This window comes from Neodiprion lecontei, chromosome 7 (assembly GCF_021901455.1).
Source record: "Neodiprion lecontei isolate iyNeoLeco1 chromosome 7, iyNeoLeco1.1, whole genome shotgun sequence".
In the NCBI taxonomy this organism is placed as follows: domain Eukaryota; kingdom Metazoa; phylum Arthropoda; class Insecta; order Hymenoptera; family Diprionidae; genus Neodiprion; species Neodiprion lecontei.
The window spans coordinates 16,658,106-16,669,549 of NC_060266.1; the positions used below are offsets into that span (position 1 = coordinate 16,658,106).

The window sequence follows — 11,444 nt, forward strand, 5'->3', positions numbered from 1 at the left end:
TCGTCCAGAGGCGTTGTTTGAAGAATTTGAAGGAGGGGCTTGTGATCCGTTTCGAGAGTTATCGTGATTCCTACTATATAATCCGCGAATTTTTCGGCTGCGTACGTCAAGGCTAGAGTCTCTTTCTCAATTTGGGAATAACGTTGTTCTGTAGGTGTTAAAGTGTACGAACCGTAGGCGACAATCTGCCGCTCCTCGCTACTCCCCTGCAAAAGAACAAAACCGATACCGTAGCTTGAAGCATCTGCTTGAATCCATACAGGTTTTGAATAGTCGTACAGAGCCAGGATGGGAGCTGCTGCTAAAAGTTCTTTTATTTCCCGAAACGCGTTTTTTTGAGCTGCGTCCCACACGAACGCTGAATTTTTCTTTAAGAGAGAATTGAGGGGTTCAAGGATGGTAGACTTGTTCGGAGGGAACTTTGCGGCAAAATTGACCATGCCGAGGAATTGCATTAACACGTTGAGCGCCATGTCAGCCAACGGTGGCTGACACTAGACTTTCCATTTAGGCCGCGTCAGCCATCGGTGGCTGACACTAGACTTTCCGTTTAGGCCGCGTCACCCATCGGTGGCTGACAGCGTGTAACATGAGAACTATAAAATTTTACACTATTTTACGGAATTACAGAAAATTTATTTAAAATTTACTTAATTTGGTATCATTACAGGAAATGGGATTCATTGTAACATGGCAAACATAAAAATGGTTTTCCTTCACAAGTATCACAAAATGTTACAACACGCTTGGTCTTTCTCCTTGCCATCACTCTACCATCTTTTCTTACATTTTTGTCATAACATAATTTACAGTACTTTCGAACTTCAGAGACTTTTCCCGATTTTCTTTCGAGTTTGTGTTTTTTTCCGGATCTGCTTGCAATTCTGCTCGGTGAAATGTTTTCTTTGTCACAACTTGTAAGATGGACTGCTAATTTTTTCCGAAATTCGGTAATGCTAATTTTCTGCTTCGTAATATTTTTATATAGAATGTAACTATGTACAACCGTAGTATTTAATAACAATTCGAAAGCTATTTTTCTATACCATTTTAGAGACTTGCGTAATGGATTGTTGTAGGCGTTCATTTGGTCGGATAAGTCGACAGCTGACTTTTGTCTGTTGTAGTCTACTATAATTTGTGGCTTGATCTGGCTTCCGAATCGGCATTCAACATTCACCATTTCTGACGAGTGCTTTGTCGATAGAGCTAGGATGTCTTTTTTATCTTTCCACTTCAAAATAGTTATCCCCTGGTTATTTTCCTTTGCTATTATTTCTCCTCGTTTTAATTTTGTTGAAAGCACTTGGTGCGAATTTCCTCTTCGATTTGTACGTAATGTTCCCACTAAATGGGTGTTTTTACTAATTAATTTTTCGGCTAATTCTAAACTTGTGTACCAGTTGTCCGTATAGAGCGTGTGCCCCTTATCAAACAAATCTTCGCAAAGAGACATTACAATATTAGTGGGCGTTGTTTTTTCTTTTTCTAAAGTTTTCCCTGTGTATACGCGGAGAGCATAGGTGTATCCCGATCCACAGCACAACTTAAATATTTTAATTCCATATTTATGGCACTTTTGTTTTAAATACTGCCTAAATACAATGCGGCCACGAAATGGAATCAAGGATTCGTCAATACATATGTCCTCGGTCGGATTGTAATATTTTTTGTAATTGGTCTCCAAAATGTCTATAATTGGTTGTATTTTATTTAAACGATTGGAACCATTATCTTTTTCGTTGTCTACAAAATGTAGCATTCTTAGTAATAATTCAAATCGGTTCCTTGACATGACCGCTTTTGCAAACGTTTGCAAATAGGCAGGATCATTAGACCAATAATGATGTATGGCCGGCAATTTTACTAATCCCATCCATAGGACGAGTCCAAAAAATCTCTTTATTTCAGACGTACTTGTTTCTGTCCACTTTGCCAAGCGCTGCGTGTATCCAGCTTCTATTTTCTGTGCTGTATATAAATTTGTTTGTTCGGCAATTTGCTCGATCAGTTCATCCGGCACAAATAATTGATAGCTGGTTTCTACGGCTATATCTGATCCTATATGCTCCCTTACAAACCTCGAAGGATGTGTAAATGGTACAATCTTTGGCTGATTGCCTCTCGGGTCATGCCATTCCTCAACAATCTCCTCCTCCTCGTCAGAGGATAAAAATACATCCATTCTAGGCCGTTTTCTAGCAAAAATAATTTCATTGCTGCTGTCGCTTTCACACTCTCGGACTGACATTTTGACGCTCAGGGCTAAAGAAAATTTTTGTCTGCACGGAGCCAAGAACTGTAATGAACTGGTTTGTCGCAAAGGGAATACCGGCCACGCATCCATTTCGAAGAAATCTTATATGGGCGCGCCAAGCGGTAAGGAAAACAAAACAGACTTGGCGCGTAACTCGTTGAATCAATGACTATAGGTATCACGTTCCAAACGTACACAATGTTCTACTGCGATCGGAAACACCGGTCCTTCAATACCAGCTCTTCAATCGAAGCGGCGCGCGTGGCCTGAACGGGATTGTCTTAGAAATACGCGTGGCGCTCAACGTGTTAAGGATGTTTTGTTTATAGGCTCCGGAGAATTTTGTATGGCCGAAACTCTTTCTGGCAAAAATTTTATGCCCTGAGCTGAGACTAGGTGCCCAAGAAACTGCACCTCTTGCACGCCGATTATACATTTTGACTGATTTAGCGTTATTCCTTCCTTACTGATACGTTTCAGAGCCTCTCTCAAGGTCGCGTCGTGCTGCTCCATGGATTCCCCATAGATCAGTATATCGTCCATGTGAACGATTACGTTTGCCATGTCGTCAAAAATTCTCAAAAAGACCTCCGCGAACAAGTCTGGCGCTGAATTGATTCCGAACGGTAATCTTTTAAACGCATATCTCCCTAACGGGGTAATGAAAGTCGTTAGTTCTTGGCTCTGTCGATCCAACTTTATCTGGTAAAATCCCGATTTAGCGTCTAGTTTGCTGAAGAATTTAGCCCGTCTCATACGTGCCAGAGAAATATCGACATTTAAAATTGGGAAGACAGGCCTTAGTAGGTTCTTATTGACCTGAGTGTAATCTCCGCAAACTCTAACCGTTTCGCCTTTCGGAATGCAAACTATAGGGCTACACCACTTTGTCGGCTCTTTTACGCGCTCTATTACATCGTCTTTTTCCATCTTGGCTAATTCGTTCTTTAACTTAGGAAGCAGCGGTATCGGTACTGATCGAGGGACTGAGTGGCTGAACAGAATAGTATCGCGCTTTAGATGAATTTTAAATTCTTGCTTGAAATTTCCGAGGCCCTTGAAAATTTCCGGAAATTCTTGCTCGATGTGCACCGACGAATTTTCACTAGCCTGGAGCGGGCCCATTATTCGCACCAGATTAAAGATTTTAATCGCGTCTTTTCCGAAAAGGTTCTTCCGAAGGTTTTTTATTATGCAACATCGCACCTGTTTAGCAAGACTGTTGATTCTTATCGTTACGAGCAGCACTCCGACTACGTCTAAATATTTCCTATCGGGACCCTGCACATTCATTTTTTTTTGGAATTATCTTACCTAGCTCGCTTACTGGGACGTCGCAGTATTTCACACAGGTTATGTCTGCCCCCGTATTTATGTGGAATTTTCTGCTCTGCTGAAAATCGACGATGAAGGCATCCGCGTCGAAGTCGTTGTTGCTTCCGCTTTGCGAGACGTTCCCCAGGAAATAAACATTGCTGGTCTCTTCTTCTTCTTCTTCTGTAACCTCGCTCGTTGCGGCTTGTGCAAGATTCACCGATTTTGATCGGCAGACTTTGTCCCAATGACCGATCTTTCCGCAGCTGCGACATTTTGAGGTTAGCGCTGGACATTTGTTGTTTCTGTGGAATTTCAGGTCGCATCTCGAACAATCCGTATTTCGTCCTTTCGGCGCGGAGGGTTGGCCACCGCCGGTGACAACTTTCACTCTATCGATGTCGATGACTTCGGGAGCTACCGGTAGAGATTTTACTTGCCGACGCTGATCTTCGGTTTGGCGAGCGATAGTCACGGCGGAATCTAAGGTTAGGTCGGACTTGAGTTGCAAGCGCTCTTTTGTTCGCGTGTCGGTTAGCCCCATGACGATGCGGTCTCTAATTAACTCGTCCCTTAGCTGACCATAATTGCACTTTTCCGTCATAACGTGCAACGCTGTGACGTATTGGTCGACTGTTTCTCCGGCGAGCTGAGATCGAGAGTTGAAACGAGACCTCTCGAAGACAACGTTTTTCTTTGGCTCGAAATAGTCCGTGAAGGCTTGCATCACGTCTTCAAAACTCTTACCGTCGGGCTTGTTGGGATATTTCGGATGAGAAGGAAAAGGTTTCCGTATTAATTAGTTGACGATAATGTTTGGATGAAACTCGATAATAAACTTTATTGATACATAAGCAAACGACGTGGTTACTCGCTCTCCTTCGCCGGAAGACTAAAACGCTCTACGGACATCCGTGCACACCAGCGCTCCTCTCGTCAACCACACACACTGCACCTCCTTTACAGCGCACGCAGGCGCGGGAGATACGAGTTTGATAAACTCACTTTCTCAACACACTCACCGTTTGAGAACTCGTTATTGCTAACAGACTAGACAACAACTGAAATTGCTTTCTCGGCAACGCTTTAGTAAATATATCGGCTCTTTGGCCCTCAGTAGGAAATATTTCACTTCGATGTCTCGACTAGCTACTTTCTCACGTACATAATGAAACTTAATGTCTATGTGTTTTGTGCGCTTATGGTACTCTGAATTTTTTGCAAGCTTAATCGCGCTTTGATTGTCGATCCAGATTACCGTCGGTTTACTATTTTGCACACCGAGCTCTTCGAATAATTTCCTTAGCCAAACAGCCTCACGTGCAGCAGCTGTCGCAGCCACGTACTCCGACTCCGTGGTGCTAAGCGTTACAATTTTCTGCCGCTGGCTCGACCACGAAACTAACCCGTTTGCGAACATAAACGCGTACCCGGTCGTCGATCGACGCGTTTCTATGTCGTCCGCAAAATCAGCATCACAATACCCGATTAGCTCTGATTCATTTCCGCCACTCTTGTAAAGTATACCTCGTCCCCGTGTACCGACTAGATAAGCGAAGATTCTCTTTGCAGCCATCCACTGCGCGCGACTATGTTTATTCAGGTACTTCGAGACTAGATCAACCGCAAACGCGATATCGGGACGAGATACAACCGCTAAAAACATTAGTGACCCGACCGCTTCTCGATACGGCACATCCACACACTCGTTTTCATGCTCTACCGGATACAACGTGACATTAGGATCAGCAGGCACACACACACTTTTCGCATCCAGCATACCAAACTTTTCTAACATTTTTTCAGCATACTCGGACTGGTGTACGAACATCGATTTCTTAACACGATTTCATTCGATCTGCAAGCCTACGAATCGCGACGCGTCACCGATTGTTATCTTAAACGTACTCTTTAAGTGGTCTAGCACGACACCGAGCACTTGATTCGTTTTCGCAGCCACGAAGCCATCGTCGACAAACAATGCCAGGAAGATATTCTCATTCTCGACGCACCCCTTAAATATGCACTGATCCGCACTACCCTGGGAGAAACTGAATTTCTTTAAAAATTCAGTAAATTTGAAGTTCCAGCACCTGGGTGCCTGTTTCAATCCGTAGAGCGACTGTTTTATTTGCACACATATTCGCCACGCCCTTCCGCACTTCTTTCGACGATAAGGCCCTCGGGAATTTTCATAAAAATGTCCTCTTCGAGTTCGCCGTAGAGAAAGGCCGTGCAGACGTCGAACTGTGCCAGCTCGTGATCCTCTTGTGTCGTCTTTGCCAGAAATGCCCGAAGAGAGTCATAACAAATGACGGGCGCGAACGTCTCATTGTAATCTACACCCTCTCGCTGCAATAAACCTCGGGCGCACAGACGTGCCTTGTATCGACACTCACCCGTTGCTGACCTCTGAACGACCTTGAACACCCATTTTGAGTCTATCAGTTTATTGTTCGACTTCTTGTCGACCACGGTCCAAGTTCGGTTTTCATCGTGAGCGAGCAGCTCCTGATTAATGGCCTCCGACCATTTTGCCCCATCAGGTCCGTTTACAGCCTCTCGGAATGTTGTAGGTGCCTTGCACTCCGCAAAATCAATGTCGTCTAGATACCTGTTGGGCGGTCGAATCAGTCTCCGATCCCTGAGTTGACGTCCGACAGGTTCTCCACGATCCTCGGCCTCTGCTTCCTCGTTCGGCTGTTCGTTGCGTTGACCCTCTCGCTGCTCGTCGCACTCAGCTTCCACGTCCGATCCATCAGACGCCTCGTTTTCTTTACTGAATTTCAGCGACTCTTCTTCGGACTCGCCCAAGCTCGTACTCTCGTCAGCAAAAGTTTCGTTAAACACGACATCGCGAAACACAACTATCGATTTCTTCTTTAGATCGTACAATCGATAGTTCGAGGATTCGTCCTGGTATCCCACCAGTACCAACTTTTTCGCCTTGTCGTCGAGCTTCTTGCGAGATTGTTTCGGGATATGCGCATACGCAATCGACCCGAAAACTCGTACGTGTCCCAGCTCTGGCTTCCTTCCGGTCCACTCTTCGAACGCTGTTTTTATATTTTCTCTGCTCGAATGGGTCGTCCTGTTGAGAATATAGACCGCCGTACTCACGGCTTCAGCCCACAGTGCCTTGGGAAAATTCGTCGCCCGAAGCATCGTCCTCGCACTCTCAAAAATCGTACGATTTGCTCTCTCGGCCTTCCCGTTTTGTTCCGGCGTGTGTGGTGCTGAATTTTCCATAACTATCCCTCGTTCTTTCAGGTACGCGGCAAACCTTTTGTTCTTATATTCACCGCCATTGTCCGACCTCACGATCTTCAGCTTCGCACCGAACTTGTTCTCGACCATTTTACCGTAAGCCTTGAATTTTTCGAGCACTTCATCCTTGTGACGAAGAAAGTCCACATGACAAAAATTCGAAGCTTCGTCGATGAACGTAACGAAATAGCTAGCGCCACCCTGTGAATTCACCTGCATCGGTCCACACACGTCGGTATGCACGCACTCACCCGGCTTCAGTTCTCGCGACCTCGAACTCTCTTTAAACGGCTTTCGGTGTGCTTTTCCAAGCTGACAGGGCTCGCAGAAAAATTTTCCGACGTTCTTTAGCTTCACGCCAGTCACACGTTCATTTTTCACCATGTCCTCGAGAGCACGCGCACCAACATGTCCTAAACGCTCATGCCACTTTTTCAGATCGGCCGTCGATACATTTACTTCCATCGACTGTCGATAACACCACGCGAACAAGCATTGGATAAATCGAATGGCCGAGACCCACACCAGTCATCACTATTTCGTCCTTCAACGTCACTGTTACACTCTCCTCGTCGATCCCGATGAAACAACCTTTCTTGGCACAGGCTCCCAACGCTAACCGATTTTTCTTCATCTCCGGAACATACAACACTTTCTCGAACCGCACAGAATTCCATCGACCATCGACAAAAGCTTCGAGTTTGATATCGCCCTCTCCCTCGATGTTACACTCGTAGCCGTTACCGAGTACGATCGAGCCACTATCACCCGTGTGGAGATTTACGAACCACTCACGCCGATAAATAAGATGACGAGAAGCCCCACTGTCGCTAATCCAGGTTTCTGCTTTATCGACCTCGAGTAAGCGTCGCACTTGTTCGTCCGAGATACCGACGCGTCCATTCGACGTCGTCAATCCACCATTTTTCACGTTCGCCACGAGCACAAACTTCTTTGTTTCATCTCCATCTTTGGCTTTTCCCCCACCACTGGTCTTCCGAGGGCAGTCACGTTGCAAATGGCCTTTTTCGTGACACTTAAAACACTTTATGTTTTTCAGGTCCTTCTTTGGTTTCGAGCTCTGCGTTTTTTTCTTCGTACCGCCGCTCTTGATCGCGGCCAATACCTCGACTGCGTCACCACTCGTCACGTGCCTTGATTCCTCGCGCACGAGTCGCTCTGTTAAGCTTTGAATCGTCTGTTTCGCACTGTCGATATTGTCCCACGCCGTCTGAAACCCGTTGTAACTCGGTGGCAAACCCGAAAGAATTTTCGCCATCACGGTGTCGTCGGGCACTACTGCACCGACATTCCTTAGTTGCAACGCCATATTTTTAATTTTCGCAACATGTTGCACCACCGTGTCACCCGATTCCATTCGATACGCGTGAAACTTGTTTAGCAAATGCAACTTGCTCGACGACGACGTTTGTTCGTACTGTCCAGACAACGCGTCCCACATTTCTTTCGCGGTTCTGCACGTTATAAGAGAAATCAACTGCGACCTCTCGATCGAAGTCGAGATCAGCACTTTCGCTTTCGCATCTTTCTCTTCCCACGCGCTCTTTACCGCCGCTGTGGCCTCCGCCGCCGGCACGTCCGAACCGTCCACGACACTATGCACTTTTGCCGCTCGAAACACTGCCTTCATCTCAAATTTCCACGTTAGGAAATTCGAGCCATCGAGCTTCTCGACGCGTCTCACCGAAAAATCGTCTGACATTTTCGCCTAGCAACACGACGAAAAATAACTGATTAATACACAATTCCTCTCGAAACGTCCTGAGCCCATAACCTGTTGGGATATTTCGGATGAGAAGGAAAAGGTTTCCGTATTAATTAGTTGACGATAATGTTTGGATGAAACTCGATAATAAACTTTATTGATACATAAGCAAACGACGTAGTTACTCGCTCTCTTTCGCCGGAAGACTAAAACGCTCTAGGCACATCCGTGCACACCAGCGCTCCTCTCGTCAACCACACACACTGCACCTCCCTTACAGCGCACACAGGCGCGGGAGATACGAGTTTGATAAACTCACTTTCTCAACAGGGCTCTGGCATCACTTGCATATAGATCTCCTCACTTTTTTCTCCCATCGCGTACAGCAAGAGGTCGATCTTCTCCACTGCTGGTTTCACCGTCAGGGCTGCTACGTTTAAATATCTCATGAAACGTTTTTTCCAGGTGGGCCACGTTTCTGGTTTTGAGAAGTCGAAGTTGTTTGGAAGTTGCAGAAGGTTAGCTACGCTGGCGTTAACTTGGATTACGGGGGCAGGATCACCCATCTTGCTTGGTGTATTTCAACCGTGCTGGGGCTTAGTTCACGGCTACTATACGATGAGACTGTTGTTTCCCCTTGATTCCGAGAAGTGTTTGTTGAATTCGACACTTCTGACACCATGTTTTAGGTTTCAGTGGGTTCTCTGGAGGTAGAATAATGGAGGCTACACGTGTGTACGGGTTGAGCGTGCTCGACGCAATGCCGTGGGCCGGCAAACGCCCTAGGTCTAGTAACCTTTCTGTTTACCAGGTGGCGCTCGAGCTTCGGTCCCACAACACGAACCACCTAATTATTACAGGGATTCGAGATGGTGGTGATCGCGAGCGTCTAGATGAAATATTGACCAAACTGCTAGCGGCTCTTAATATACAGCTGTCTCCTGATGCCATAATCCGCTTCGAACGAATGGGCCGCTATAGAGATCAGAGTGCCCCTGGTGCTTCAACCTTGCGTTTGGATGCAACTGCTCCTGGCTCTCCTCCTGCCTTCACTGCGCGTCCTCTTCTGTTAATCCTTGGGTCTCCTGCCTGGTGCGATCGAGTAATTGCGGCTAAGAAGCTCAAGCCTCAACTCCGAGCTGCAGAAATTGATGCCGCCCTCTCGAACCGAAAGGTTTATATTAATAAAAGGCATCCTGTGCAACTTCACCGATATCGGAGTCAGATCTTGAAGAAGTTCCCGTCGCTAAGCCCGAGGTCTGTGTGGATAACTGATGCTGCGTTGTTTGTTCGGCCTGGACCGGGGATCAAACCGTTACGCTTGCAGCCTTCTTCCGACTTGTCGATCCTAACCCGAGCCCTACAATGACTCACACCTGCGACTGTTCTCAAACCTAAGCGCTCACTGACCCGCCCGGAGCTCCTCAATGTCTGCTGCCTTAATGCCCAGTTACTGCCTGCCCACATTGATGAATTTCGCGAGTTCTTTCGGTTAAACTCATACCACGTGATTGCTGACTCCAAAACCTGGCTCAACGACCGGGTATTGGACGTACAGGTTATGTTGCCATCTTACAGGCTGCACAGGGTTGATCGTCGAGGGCGACATGGGGGTGGCGTTGCCTTCTTTGTGCACCAGAAGCTTTGCTCTGCAACGGTTGCTACGTTCGCTGCTCTTCCAGAGGATGGATATCCTGAATACCTTCTAATAGAAGTTAGCGCTGATGCTGGAATGAAGTTTCTATCCGCGGTCGTACATAGACCTCCTAAAGTTGGTCATCTCGATATGTTTGAGGATGAACTTGTTCGGCAACAATCTCGATATAAATTTTCGTGTGTTCTTGGTGACTTCAATGCGGATCTGATATCTGCAGCTTATGACTCGGTTCACCTCAGTGAATTTTTTGCGTCGCAGGGGTATGATATCGTGCCAATGCAGCCCACTCACCATACTGCCACCTCTGATACCTGGCTCGATATATGCGCTACTAACAATATTAATCTTCTTGAGTCCTGGGGTCAATCGTCGAGTCCATTTCTCTCAGGGCATGATCTTATGTATGCTGCAGTCAGGTATGGTGTGCCCAAGCAAGAGGCGCGTGTTATTCGATACCGGCGTGGGATCGTGTCGATTTTGATGCTGCTTCTACTGCCTTATCTACGTTTGACTTCTCACAGTTTGCGTTGCTGCCCTCAATGGATGAACGGTTGTCAATATTCAATAACCTTACGAATAAGGTACTAGATTGTGCTGTTCCTGTCAGGGAATTTACTTTGCGGCGATCACCCGCGCCTTGGATATCGCTAGATATCAGAAGTCTAATGAAAAAGCGCAATGCCTGTTACCAGTCCTTTAAGAGATCCCGCAGTGTGGAAGTTTTCGCCGAATACGTCGCGTACCGTAGAGATGTGAAGCGTGCTTTAGCAGCCGCCAAGACTACTTACATACAAGAGTGGTTCAATACTTGTGGTGGTGCGCGATCGTTTTGGCGTGAGATGGAGAACCTTGGTCTTGCCAAGTGTAAAAAACCACCGGCTGCTTTACCTAGTGGGATTACTGTCGATGATCTTAATGAACACTTTCTGTCTAGTACTGTGACTGTGCGGTATGATTGCCCAGTGGTACAGAACCTTGCCGAGAGGCAGATAGAATCCTTCATCTTCTCACCGATCACGAACAGATGTGTCAACAGTGCGCTGTCACGTATTACAACTCGTGCATGTGGCCCTGATAACCTTCCGATACAGGCGTTTAAGACATTAAAAGATCTACTGATGCCGCTGATTGTATATTTTCTGAACTCTCTACTAACAACAGCATCGGTTCCTTTGTTGTGGAAATCCTCAATTGTCGTGCCTATAGCGAAGGTTCGCGATCCC

The 11,444-nt window shown here is 46.4% G+C and overlaps 3 protein-coding genes across 3 annotated transcripts in view; 1 reads left to right on the forward strand and 2 right to left on the reverse strand.

The window, feature by feature from the left end:
* Positions 1-550: 550 nt before the first annotated feature.
* LOC107217781 (piggyBac transposable element-derived protein 4) lies at positions 551-2,251 on the reverse strand. Its single transcript, XM_015655443.1, has 2 exons — positions 1,047-2,251; positions 551-596 (listed from the first exon to the last, which is right to left on the reverse strand). The coding sequence occupies exons 1-2, from the start codon at positions 2,249-2,251 to the stop codon at positions 551-553; spliced, it is 1,251 nt and encodes a 416-aa protein (XP_015510929.1).
* Positions 2,252-2,557: 306 nt separating this feature from the next.
* On the reverse strand, positions 2,558-4,298 carry LOC107217780 (uncharacterized protein K02A2.6-like). Its single transcript, XM_015655441.1, has 2 exons — positions 3,585-4,298; positions 2,558-3,538 (listed from the first exon to the last, which is right to left on the reverse strand). Exons 1-2 carry the CDS (start codon positions 4,296-4,298, stop codon positions 2,558-2,560), a joined length of 1,695 nt encoding a protein of 564 aa, XP_015510927.1.
* Positions 4,299-9,324: 5,026 nt separating this feature from the next.
* Positions 9,325-11,444, forward strand: part of LOC124295579 — a 2,369-nt gene continuing 249 nt past the window's right edge. Inside the window, exons 1-3 of the mRNA XM_046746010.1 lie at positions 9,325-9,821; positions 10,143-10,659; positions 10,743-11,444. The exon at positions 10,743-11,444 is cut by the window's right edge and continues 249 nt beyond it. Coding sequence (XP_046601966.1) covers positions 9,325-9,821; positions 10,143-10,659; positions 10,743-11,444 — 1,716 coding nt within the window. The remainder of the gene's footprint in view (positions 9,822-10,142; positions 10,660-10,742) is intronic.